Source organism: Macrotis lagotis, chromosome 5 (genome assembly GCF_037893015.1).
Source record: "Macrotis lagotis isolate mMagLag1 chromosome 5, bilby.v1.9.chrom.fasta, whole genome shotgun sequence".
Taxonomy (NCBI): domain Eukaryota; kingdom Metazoa; phylum Chordata; class Mammalia; order Peramelemorphia; family Peramelidae; genus Macrotis; species Macrotis lagotis.
Window position 1 is genome coordinate 35,126,420 of NC_133662.1, and position 12,572 is coordinate 35,138,991.

Genomic DNA, 12,572 nt, shown 5'->3' on the forward strand with positions numbered 1-12,572 from the left:
GGCTCACTGCTCCATTCAGGGGCCAGAAAAGAGTCACCTCCTCTGCTTTTTCTTATCCTCTATTTGTGGATGGAAAAGTTCTTTCCTTTTCCTCTGTCTGCTTCAGTTTAAAACGTGGCACTAAACAGGGCGTCTGGAGAAGGAAGGGAAGGAAAGGAGGGGAAAAAAGGGAAGGCTTTCAAATCACTCCCCCCCCCCAAACAGACACTGACCAGACACACACACACACACACACACACACACACACACACACACACACCCCAAAACTGAAGAGCTAAGTTGTTTGGTAGGAATCTCCCTTAGCCCCACCTCTCTTTAAAGCAAAGTTAAGAGGAAAGCTGGAAAGGAAGAAGGGGGGAAAAATCTCCACATTCCTGACATTTTTTTAGCCAAGTACTGTGGCTGCAGAATTACTACTCTCCAAATGGCCTGGGAGGAAGGCAAAACCTGAGAAAAGGGAAAGGAACCTGTCCCCCAGCCTTGGCAATGGGAGATGGCAGAGGCAGAGGCTTCTTGGATATCCCCAAATGAAAAAAAACCAAGGCAGGACTCACTCATCTGTTCCCACCAAATCCTAAAGGAGAGAATTCAGAGGTCCCATCACCAAGGGGAAAAGTCAAGCACCTCTATCTGAGAGTAGGAGAGTCCAAGAGGAGAAAAGCTGGGGTGGGAGTAAAGCAGGGATGGATAAGATAAAGAGGGGGATTACTATGCAAGACTGCAGCTGCCTCCTGGAGAGAGTGGGGCCAGGCTCTTGGGGAAGAGGTTGGATGGTAGGAACACCAAGGGAGGAGGGAAAGGGGGAATGGAGGGGGGGGTGTCTAGGAGAACAGCTCTTTGTGGAAAGAATTATAATTGAGTTTTCACATTTCTTTTTCTAAATGAAAGCATCTCAGTTTGGCATTAAGTCAGAAATTCAACAGCATGATACCCTCTTTCCCTTTCTTCCCCTCCCCCCTTCTTTCCTCCTAGTCTTACATTCAGGAGAAAAATGCAAAGTGCTAAATCTTTTTCTTTTCTTTCTTCCATGCCACCCTGATCCCCAATCTCTCACCCCAGACTTTCAGGAGAATGGTGAAGGGCATGAAAAGTCCTAGAACTCCAAGGACAATGATGGGGCTCTCTTTTGCAGGCACAAAGCATATAACCAAGCTATATAACTGAGAGCAACTTACCAGGTTTGGGGGAAAGCTGCCCCTTCAGTCTTAAGATAAGGGAAGAATTAAGCCACTGTCATTCTGTTCATTAACTAGGTATGGAAAAAAATATCTAAATAGCACTGGGACTAGCATACAGCTCCCAGGTGTCCAACCATTAATAGTGATAATGAAAATAAGAGTTTTTATTTATATACAATCTTTTCTCTACCCCACCCCCAACATCCTTTTGAGGTGATGTAGGTATTATTCCCATTTTATAGAAAGCTTCAGGAGATTAGATGCTTAGTCTATGATTTGGGGGGGAGGGTTTGGTTTTTGCAAGGAAATGGGGTTAAGTGACCTGCCCAGGCTCACACAGCTAGGTAATTATTAAGTGTCTGGTCCTCCTGACTCCAGGGCCAGTACTCTATCCATATCCACTAAGACACATAGCTGCCCCTTGGTCTATGGTCTTAAGAGGGAAGACTTGAACATTCATCTTCACCAAGTTCAGTGTTTCCTCAACCTCTCTACCCGCAAAACGACAAAGTTTAGAGCTGGAAGGGATTTCAGTGGTCACCTAATACCTGAAAGCTTTCTTTCTAAACATACCCCTTTTCCAATAAAACACATCGAGTCCCTACTTCCTGCACAAACTATTATTTGTTATTTATTACTCTTTCCACTTTTTAACAAGTAGGTTGTCTAGCACTGACCACTCTCTACCAAATCAGCATAGGCAGAACATGCCCCGTGTTCTGCCCAAAGGGTCACAAAGGACCCAAGAGCCCACTCTGAAAGAAGTGAAGAAATGAAGCGCCCTTCTGATTATTTCAATCAAGGCCATTTCACTCTCTAGACCACTAATAAGAACATAGGAAAATCTGAGCTATCTCTTACCATTCTTTCCTCCCTCTCGCCACTGCCTCCTTGGGCCATGGAATTCTAGTAGAATCTCAAAATATTTAGAAGTATCACCCAGAGGCCTCAGAGCATAAAAGTGCTCTGAGAATAGAGGGCAGGAAAAATTCAAAAGACAAAACGCTTTGGCCTCCCAATCTGAGCAAAGGAAAAGCCACAAATATCATCAGGTTCTACAACCAGCAATATAGAGCCACAAGGTCAAATTACGGTTTTCACAAGTTTTGCCCTGAATCTGCAGTCACAAGGACTATATAGTCCTCACATTAGACCTCTAGCCACACCCTCAGAGAAGGGTAAGGGGGTATTTCAGTGTCATTTCAGACAGGGCTGGTGAGATAGTACTAAAAACACATTGCCATGAAGCTGTTCAGATTTTATCTATCAGGCAAAAATTGAACATTTTTCTATTATCACAGTAACAGGGCCCAAGGAATATGATGGGGAGTGCAATAGTAAAAATACTGACATCCACTCCAAAACTGAAATCTGGACTAAAATCTCCAATCTGGTGAAAAGTTTTACAGACACAGGGGATCTATGTTGCTGTTTGCCTTCCTAGTAATCTCAATGGCATCCCCTAGCATAAAAAGGCTCCCCTAAAACTCTTACTAGAATAACAAATGAAAATAGACCCAGGAAGTAGAATTCCACCAAGACATAATGGAAAACTAGAGGATTAAGGAAGGAAAGAGAGGGATGGTTAGCTGGAATAGGATTCCCCCTACCCACACTCTCCAGAGACAGGAAAACATTTTTTTATGTAAGCTTTACTTGGATAGTCCCAAGCGTCCAAACCCATCTCCCAAATGGAGACTCAGGATAAGCAACACTACCCAGAAAGGGAGACAACTGAGTCCTGTCCCATAATTCTACTAAAGAAAATCTCAAGGATAATAGAAACAAACTACTTTTATTCTCAGGAGAAGAGGCAGTGCTCAATCTCTCCATTTCACCCAACTTCCCAATAGTACCTCCCCTTTTTCACTCCAAAGAGGAGTTCTCCCTCTTTACTAAACCAAGTGATTTTATGTTTCACATGATTTCTGGAAGTGAGGAAGGGACAGCCTGATTCAGGCTAGAGCTGCCCTATGACCTCTGACCTCGTCCTATTTGCTCAGGTGCCACCTTTTCCCAGAAAACAAGGTAAATCATTCCCTCTCATTCTGGCAAAAGAAGACAGTTAAAGCTTAGTATTCCTCCCCCACCCCCACCCAAACAAGTGTAAAAGAAGGTATGGCATACAGGATCAGGGCAAGTCACCTTGTGGGCAAGGCCAATGAACCTTTCAGTCCCTATATCCAGGTAGTGGAAGAAATGGTTGAGAAGTCATTCTGGCTGTAAGGAGGGAGGGAGGGAGGGAGGGAGGGAGGAAGGAAGGAAGGAAGGAAGGAAGGAAGGAAGGAAGGAAGGAAAGGAGACAGGCAGGGAATAAAGGAGAGGAAGGAGGAGGAGGAAGTAAGGGAGGCAAGAAGCAAAAAAGGGTGGGAAAAGAGGAAGGAAGGGTGAGAAGAAAGAGGAGGAAGGAAGGAGAAAGGAAGACAGGGAGGGAGGAAAGGAAAGAAGGACAGAATGGAGGGAGGAAGGAAGGAGGGAGGAAGTGGAGGAGAGAAAGAAAAAGGAAGGGAGGGAGGGAGGCAGGTAGGGGGAGGCGGCGCGGGGCGCGGATGCGGGCCGGGCGCCCCGGAGCGCTTGGCCCGGGCCGGGCCGGTCCCGGCGGAGACCAGGCGCGTCGGCGGTCCGGGGCTGGGTGAAAGGGAAGTGAGCCAAGTGCCGGGGGCACCGCGTCCAGTGCCGTGCCCGGGGCGGCGGCGGGCACGGAGGGGCCCGGGGCGGCGGCGGGCACGGAGGGGCCCGGGGCGGCGGCGGGCACGGAGGGGCCCGGGCGGCGGCGGGCACGGAGGGGCCCGGGGCGGCGGCGGGCACGGAGGGGCCCGGGGCGGCGGCGGGCACGGAGGGGCCCCGGGCGCCGCCGCACAAAAGCGGGGCGCGGGCCCGGCCCGGCCCGGCGCGGCGGCGGCGGCGGGAGGAGGATGCGGATTACGTGGATGCAGGAGCCACATCTGGAGGCGCCCGGCGGCGGGGGAGGGGCGCGGAGGCAGGGGCCGGCGGCGGCGGCGGCGGCGGGAGCGGCGCCCGGCCGCCCCTCCCTCCCCGCCCCCGATGCCCGGCGCCCCCTCACCTCGAACATGAGCCCGATGAGGACGCACAGCACCAGGCAGAAGCCGATGTCCGCATGGTTGTGGATGACGAACTCCTGGCTGAAGAGCGGGTAACTTTTCGTCCTCCGGCGGAAAGCCATGGCAGCGGGCGCCGGGAAGCCGCCGCCGGGCCGCAGCCTGCCCTCCGCTGGCTCCTGGCGAGCGGCGCAAACTTCTCCAGCTCCGGGGCCGCCGCCGCCCGCCCAGCGCGGAACAACTTCTCCGGGCCCCGCCCCCGCGGCCCCGCCCCCGCCCGCCCCTCCCCCGGGCCGGCGGCGCGGCCCCGCCCCCAAGCGGCGGCGCAGGCGCGGCCCCGCCCCCGAGGCTTAACTCCTTCCCGGCCGCGGGGAGGAAGCCGGCCGGGGGCGCGCGCGGGCCGGGGGGCGCGCGCCCGCCGCGGGGCTTCGGGGCGCCCCCTCCCCACAGCCCCCGGGCGCTGCGGCCGCCCGACCCTGCTGCCGCCCCGGGCTCCAGGCTCCTGCAGTGTTCTCTGCGGGCCGCCCCCCGCTCCCCCCTAGGGCGGACTTCTCCTTCCGATCTCCGCCGCCGCCGCCTCCGGGGGCTTCCTCCCCTCCTCTGCCGCCACGGGCCTGCCTTTGTGACCTTCCTCCCCAAAGCGAGCCCCCTGGAAGAGGCGGTGCCGCAGCACCGGGGGGCGGCGAGGGGCGGGGGGCGGCCAAAGGGACACCCCCGGAGGGTGAGGTTGAAAACTGGCGCTTCTCAGGCGCCTGTCGTGCGCCGGCTCCCCAGGGGGACGGAGTTGCGCGTCCAACACTGAGGGGCGGTAAACGTCAGTTCGGCAAACCCCAGTGTGAGCCGGACCCCAAGGAAAATTAAGAAAGGGTAAATGAGGCATTGCCCTGTCCTCGAGGAAATTAAACAACTCCATGCAAAACGGGACTTGTGCGGGTCAAAGCCGACTAACAGCTCAGTGCCTGGCCTTCGACGCCTGTTGATTGACTGAGGGACAAATAATCAGAAGAAAGGATGTTTCCCCCCCTAAAAGAATGCAGAAATCTGAGAAGGACCACCGAGGATGGATAGGATTTCAACAAACCAGGATGAGGGTGGGGAGCTGACAAGTAGTTCCCGGACAATGAATTACTCTTTCAATCAATAAACACGTATTAAATGCCTACTATGTGGTAGGCCCTGTTCACTTTCAATTCCATTCTTTTATTAGTCACAATTTATTTTTTTTAGTTTTTTTTTTCAAGGCAATGAGGTTAAGTGGTTTGCCCAAGGCCACACAGCTAAGTAATTATTAAGTATCTGAGGCCAGCTTTGAACTCAGGTACTCCTGACTCCGGGGCCGGTGCTCTATCCACTGCGCCACCCAGCCACCCCTAGTCACAATTTATTAATCACTTCTTAGATACTCTATTTTTAATACTTTAAAAATTTTTTCTTCCTCCTACCTCTCCCCCTTCCATCGAGAGGAAAAGCAATGCATCGATAATGATATATGTAAAGTCAACACAAAACAGATTTCCATATTAGCCATGTTACATAAAAAATATAAGCAAAAAACATAAAGAAACTAAAAACTATGCTTCAGTCTGTACTCAGAATCAATCCTCTCCCTAGATGGCATTTTACATAATGAGTTCTGTGGCATTGTCTTGATCAGAGTATCCAAGTCCTTTTAAGTTGATTCATCATTACATCACATTACTCTTATTCTGGACAGTACTCTGGTTCTGCTCACTTCATTTTGTATCAGTTCATACAAGTCTGCCCAGGTTTTTCAGACATTCTTTTATGCATATATATATATATATAGATAGATAGATATTCTTTTATGCGTATGTATATCCTTTTACACTCTTCTGAATTTTAATTCTTTCCCTGTCACAATAAATCAATAAGCATTTATTAAGTATAAGCACTAGAAATAAAAAAAAGCAAAAATTTTTTTAAAAAGCACCTACCCTCAAGGAGTTTACAATTTAATCCAAAGGAGAAAACATGTAAATAAAATATAGACAAATCAAGCTATATATATACAAGACAAATAGAAATAATTAACAGAGGGGAAGATACTAAAATTGAGAGGGACTGGGGATGGGTTCCAGTAAAAGATGTAATCTTAGTTGGGAATTCCTGAGAATTAGAGAGCAGGAAAGTTCTTTTAATACTTGATTCTTCATATTTGCTCTGAGCCTAGAAGGGAGTTCTATGGTTCTGAGAAACAAATCAGGAGAGAGCATTCTGGATCTCTGCAAAAGCATTTAGGTCAGAGAAGGAATGTCAGGGTAAGAAGAACAGCAAGAAGGTCAGTTTGGATAGAACACAGCGTCCAAGAGAGGAAGTCATGTGTAATTAGCCTGGAAAGAGGCTAGAGACAGATTGTAAAGGGCTTTAAATGCTAAACAGAGGAGTTGGCATTTTATTCTAAGGCAATGGACCCCACTGATGCTTCTCAAATGGAGGAGTGATGTAGTCAAACTTGTGCTTTAGGAAAATCAATTTGACAGTTTCATGAAGAACAGATTAGAGAAGAGAAGGAAAAGACAAAATGCAAGAAGACTGTTCCAATAATCCAAGAGGGAATTAAAAGTTTGTACTGTGACAATGAGAGGAGAAATAGGAGGGCACATGCAAAGGAATGTTGAGGAGGATGAACCCTGAATCATAGGTAAGTAGTTAAATATTATGAGATAAGTTAGATCTATAACATAAAAGGAAAAGTTAAGAATGATAACTCTTTTATAACATTTTGTAATCCATGACCTATGGGAAGAATCTGAGCTCTTGACTCATAAGGATAAAAGCTTATTTAACAATTAATACTCTCCCTGACTAGGGCCACCGTTCAGAATCTCTCTGGGAAAATTAGAATCTGATTCATTTTGTCTCTCCCTTCTGGGATAAGTTCATTTTCCTTCCTATAAGTAAACAGGCTTCTTCTGATCCACACAACTATAGAAAAGAATACTCAGGACAATGAGTTACATAGAAGGGATATATTCCAGGATCCTTTAGGAAGAAAACAGTTAACACATTACACTTCCAATAAAGATCATTTCTTATTTCCCACCTTTCCCTAGAATAGTTCTGTATTTATGCTCCCAAAAGTCATGCTCCCAAAACACCAATAGGAAAGCTCTTGGGGAAGCCTCACCAGCACTTTAATTGCTCTTTCTCTCTTGGAAGTATAGTTTGCCTCCCTACTCCCCAAGCTACTGTCATTGCTTCTGTATCTTCCTCTATTGATGCAATGTATTGTTTCTCTATGCTTATCTCTGGCAACTTCTAAAGCTATCTACAAACTAATGACACAATGTAGAAACTCTTCCTGCTATTCATCTTCCTTCTTCCTTCTGTTTTCCTCCCACCATTACTTTCTAAACAACCAGTTTCATGGTGTCTCCCATATACATATAATCTTCAGATTTCTGAGAAATTTTTTATGATAACTGAATGAACTTTCCTGTTTCCCTCCCCCATTCCTTTCAAAATGGTGTGGAGAAAAAAAAAAATGGGCGGACCATCCTCTTGTTATTTTACTTATTCTATTCTCTCTCATTTAAAGACTTGTCTCTGCAAATTGAATTGGGTACATTGGTGCATCACTTCCTTCACATATTACATATCATCCAAAGGATAAAATAGAATATTAATAAGTGAACCAAATGCAGTAGGGTCATTTGAAGGTACATATTAATCAATCAAGTGATCAAATCAATAAGCATTTACTAAGTGTATGTTATGTCGGGCGGCTAGGTGGCGTAGTGGATAAAGCACCGGCCCTGGAGTCAGGAGTGCCTGGGTTCAAATCCGGTGTCAGACACTTAATAATTACCTAGCTGTGTGGCCTTGGGCAAGCCACTTAACCCCATTTGCCTTGCAAAAATCCTAAAAAAAAAAGTGTATGTTATGTCTAGGCTCTAGAAATGCAATACAAAAGTGAGAAAGTTTCTTCTGTTAAAGAACTTACAATTTACTGAGAAGATTCTACATGCTTACAAATAAGTCAATATGAGATAAATACAGTGAGGGGAGGAAGTAGAATAATAATAGCTACCATTTATAATAGCATTTTAAAGTTTACAAAATGCTACATAAATATTTTATCTTATTTTATCCTCCCCACAAACCCAGTGAGAAAGGTGCTGTTATTATCAACCCCTTCTTAAGAGATAGGAAAGGGAACCACACAGAGGGTAACTTCCTTGTCCAAGATTACACAGTTAATAAAGTTGCATTTGTACTCAGATCTTCCTGATACAACTACAGTTTCAATATTCTGGGTCATATAGTTCCCATATCTAGAAGGAATAAAGATTACATAAAACAAGTTTTTATGTAACTCTATTAATTGTATGCATCTTTCCCTAACCCTGCTACCAAGGGCAATATTTAACCCTTCTTCCAGCGAGTATATTTGGATCCAAGGAATCATGTGTTGCAGGTCAAATAATCCAGTCATTTCTGTGGTAACCCAATGTTGCCTTTGAACATTTAAGCAGTAAAGGGAGAAGGGAAAGAGAAACACAAAAATTATCTTCAGGTTGGGACCTTGCAATCCCACCTTTAAGCCTATTGATGAGACAAGAAGAAGGAATAAGCATCTATTAAGTAAACCTAATGTATCTCAAGAATTATGCTAAACATTTAGCAAATATTATTTTATACTTTCCTCACAACAGCCCTGGAAGGTAGGTACTATTATTACCCTATTGTACAATCAAGGAAACTGAGACAGATAGAGGTTAAGTGATTTGCCCAGAGTCATACAGTCATTAAGTATGAAGCTGTATCTTAACTCCTCTCTTTCTAACTTCAGATATACTTGTTCTATCCACTAAGTCACCTAGCTTCCTAGTTGATAGCCTTGACAAAATGGTACTATCTCTATCCCCCAATGCTCCACAATTGGCAATATTGGACAAGAAAGAGTGCTTGGTCCAACCTCTGGATCTAGCTATCTCCTATTCAGGTACAATGCCCTCACAGGTGAGGGCAGCCTTGACCACTCAAAAGAACATACAGCTTCTTCAGCTTCTTCTTCCTCTGGAATTTGACCAAGTCCCTTCCCATATGATAAATCATTTGGTGTCAAATGTCCATATTTAATTTTGGGTCTAATTCCATGACTTGCCTAAATTTTTATTCTGTTTGCTAGGGAGTCTGACTAACTCACCTATGACTAACAGACAGTTGTGATGCATCATCTTTAGACACCTGGCAAGTCTCTGATTCACTTTTATAGGCTGTCAGATTGCCTATCTTTCCTCTACTCAATCTAGGGTGACTCTGCACCCATCTGGTATCTGTTTTCTTAGGGAACCAAGATTTTGAAGCACTTCTTGCCTCCATTTCATGAACAAAGTTCCAATTTAAATCTCTTCTGACCTGAGGTCATATTCTTCAACTGCCCTCTCAGCTGAGTAACATACTGGTTGTGAGTCATTCTCTTTTCCCCATCCTCAGAGACTTCAAAGCATAGGTCAGTAAGCATCAATGGCTCAAGCCCAACCATCAGCACATATGAAGTAAAGCCTGTGGCATTAGAAGCATCCACTAGAAAGGTCAAATGCTGGTTCTACTTTGCCTTCTATTCTGGCCTCAGTATCACCAACAGGGTTAATTGGGTACAATTTAGAGAGCGCCTACTGCTGATCTCAAGAATGAATGATAAAACCTTCATGATGGCATTGTGAGTTGGTCAACTTTGATGGAAGCAGCTCCTCTCAGCAGTTCAGAGAGCTAGGACAACACTAGGAGACCAGCTATCCCTATCCAGAGGAAGAAAATGAAAACAAAACACAACAAAATAGACCCTACAGAATCTGAATGAACACTACATTCACTTTTTAAAAATTTCTCTTATGTATTTCTTTCCTTTCTCATGGTTTTCTTTCTTTACCCTTAATCCTAATTCTTCATAACGAAAATGACTAATCTGTAAACATGTTAAACATAAATATATATGTACAGTATTCACCTGACTGTTGGCTATTGAGGGGAAGGCAGTGGGAAGGGAGGATGGAAGGAAATTATGTAACTTAAAAATATGCATATGCATGTGGATGAATGTTGAAAAACTTATAACATGAAATTGGAAAAATAAAATATAATTTTAAAAAAAGAATGAATGGTATAGCTCTAGTTTTGATTACTATTAAACTGAATTGAATATTTCCTTGAATAGCTTGCTTTCCAATTCTCAGCCCTGATCAGAATAAGTCCTGGCAGGGAAGTCATGAACAAAGAAATACTTGTCCCATAACACCTTGGAAAACTGCAGAAGATTCCTGAGTTCTGGTTGAATTGTTATAAGGAAAAAATCACATGAAATGGTCCATTACCACTAGGATGCTGTTTCTATTGTTAATTTAAAAAGTTTTACTAGTACTTTTGTAAAAATTGCTATTCTTTCTCAAGACCATTGCCCTTCTTTCTCACCTTGATCTCTCCCTTGTAAGAAAGAAATATAGTTAACAAAACAAACCAATATATCCACCACATCTGACAGGACCTCCATTGCCTCCTTCAAGAAAGAAAGAAAATATATTTTATTATCAGTCCTCTGGAGTCAAAGTACTGATGTCTTTCAATACTATTTTCTTTTTCTTTCTGTAATTGTGATCATTATTCTTTTGGTTCAAATTACTTTTTTCTGTTTTAGTTTAGGAAGGTCCTCACAAGGTTTTCTGAATTCTTCAACTTTGTCCTATTAGAGTTCAATAATATTTCTTATATTTATGTACCATGGTTCCTTCAGCCATCTACCAATTAATGATCACCCAACTTATTTCTAATGTTTTATTCCCCCCCAAAATTATACCATAATTCTCCTCTGTCTGTCTTTGACCTCTTTGGCATTTTTGCTGTGTGATGAAAGGGTACATACAATTTAGTGACTCTTTTAGTATAGTTCCAAATTGGTTTCCAGAAATTGAACTGACTCACAGCACCACCAACATTACATTGTCTTTCTGTTGCCTTAATATTTACCATTTTTTTTAATCTTTTGTCATATCCATCACAGATTATCATAAGGAAAAACTTCAGTATTGTTTTTATTAGTACTTCTTTTATTATTACTATTACTTTGGAAGATTCTATCAAATGATTATCAATGGTTTGTATTTCTTCAATGGAAAACTACCTATCTGTGAACTATTGGGAATTTAAGTTATTTCTATCCCCTTACAAAGAAAAGGACTCTCCTCAAAACAACTCCAAAGACTTGTTGATGCTTGTACCTTTCCAGAGAAGCAGCTTGCATCATTAGCACTTTCCGCTGAACACACCAGGAACAGGTCTCACACTTCTTATATACATCTGTTGCCATGTTCAGCAATAGCATTTATTCTTTTCTAAAACCAGAGTTTCCTCCTGGCCCAGATGCTTAAAATCACTGAGAAGTACTCTCATAGGCATGAATCAGTAGGTTTTAGGTAATATTAATGCTTTTTCATAATAGTAATTGAAATTTATATAGGACTCTTAAATTTGACAAAGTGTTTTTTATATATTGTTCTGTTTGAACCTTATGATAACCTTGTAAGTAGGGAAAGGAATTGAATGTATGATTTTATTGGTTCAGAGAACTCTTGGGTGAAGAAACTCCCTTTCCCAGTACAGGATGACATCTTCTTTTCAACTTACATTCTTAAAGAGTTGCATGGGGAGAGGGAAGAAGAGGAACACAGAAAAAGCAGGGGATTCATCTGAGTTCTCCAAAATTGCCCTCCAAACAATTTTTTCTTTAGGTTTTTGCAAGGCAAATGGGGTTAAGTGGCTTGCCCAAGGCCACACAGCTAGGTAATTATTAAGTGTCTGAGACCAGATTTGAACCCAGGTACTCCTGACTCCAGGGATGGTGCTTTATCCACTGCACCACCTAAATGCCCCTCTCCAAACAATTTTAAATAACCCTAAAATAAATTCTGGAATGGCAGAAGCCCCAAAAGGTCAAGGTAAAGCAATTTTCCTAGTCCAAGATAATTTAAAAGGTTAGCAGGACAATCTGTCATATAAGGGTGAGAATGGAACACAGAGCCAGGCCCAGGAAAACAATAGCAGGTCCTTGAGGTGACAATCAGTGGGGGGGGGTCTGTAGTTGCTCCCAGAACTCTCAGCCCTTAGATTGGAAAGAATCAAATAAATGGTCAGAAGGAGATTGCAGGGGTCTTTTTGCTGGATCTTATATGGATCTCAGTCACAGTTTCAGGGCAAGGAAGAGCATTAACTTACCAGAATTGGAGGTCATAGGGGACTGGAGACCCTGGTCACAAAATAGAAAAGAGTGCTTGTGATCAATCACAGACTAGAGAACATGCTAGGAAAGCAATGACTA

At 44.1% G+C, this 12,572-nt stretch overlaps 1 protein-coding gene across 3 annotated transcripts in view; it reads right to left on the reverse strand.

Annotated features, from left to right (window-relative positions):
- The window catches only part of TRAM2 (translocation associated membrane protein 2), a 104,219-nt gene extending 99,740 nt beyond the window's left edge, over positions 1 to 4,479 (reverse strand). Inside the window, exon 1 of one of the 3 annotated variants that reach the window (XM_074237189.1) lies at positions 4,243 to 4,476. In XM_074237189.1, the coding sequence (XP_074093290.1) occupies positions 4,243 to 4,362 (120 nt within the window). In that variant the 5' untranslated portion in view covers positions 4,363 to 4,476. Of the gene's footprint in view, positions 3,420 to 4,242 lie in introns of those variants that run through there. The other 2 variants (XM_074237187.1, XM_074237188.1) reach the window with 2 other exon arrangements.
- Positions 4,480 to 12,572: the final 8,093 nt, after the last annotated feature.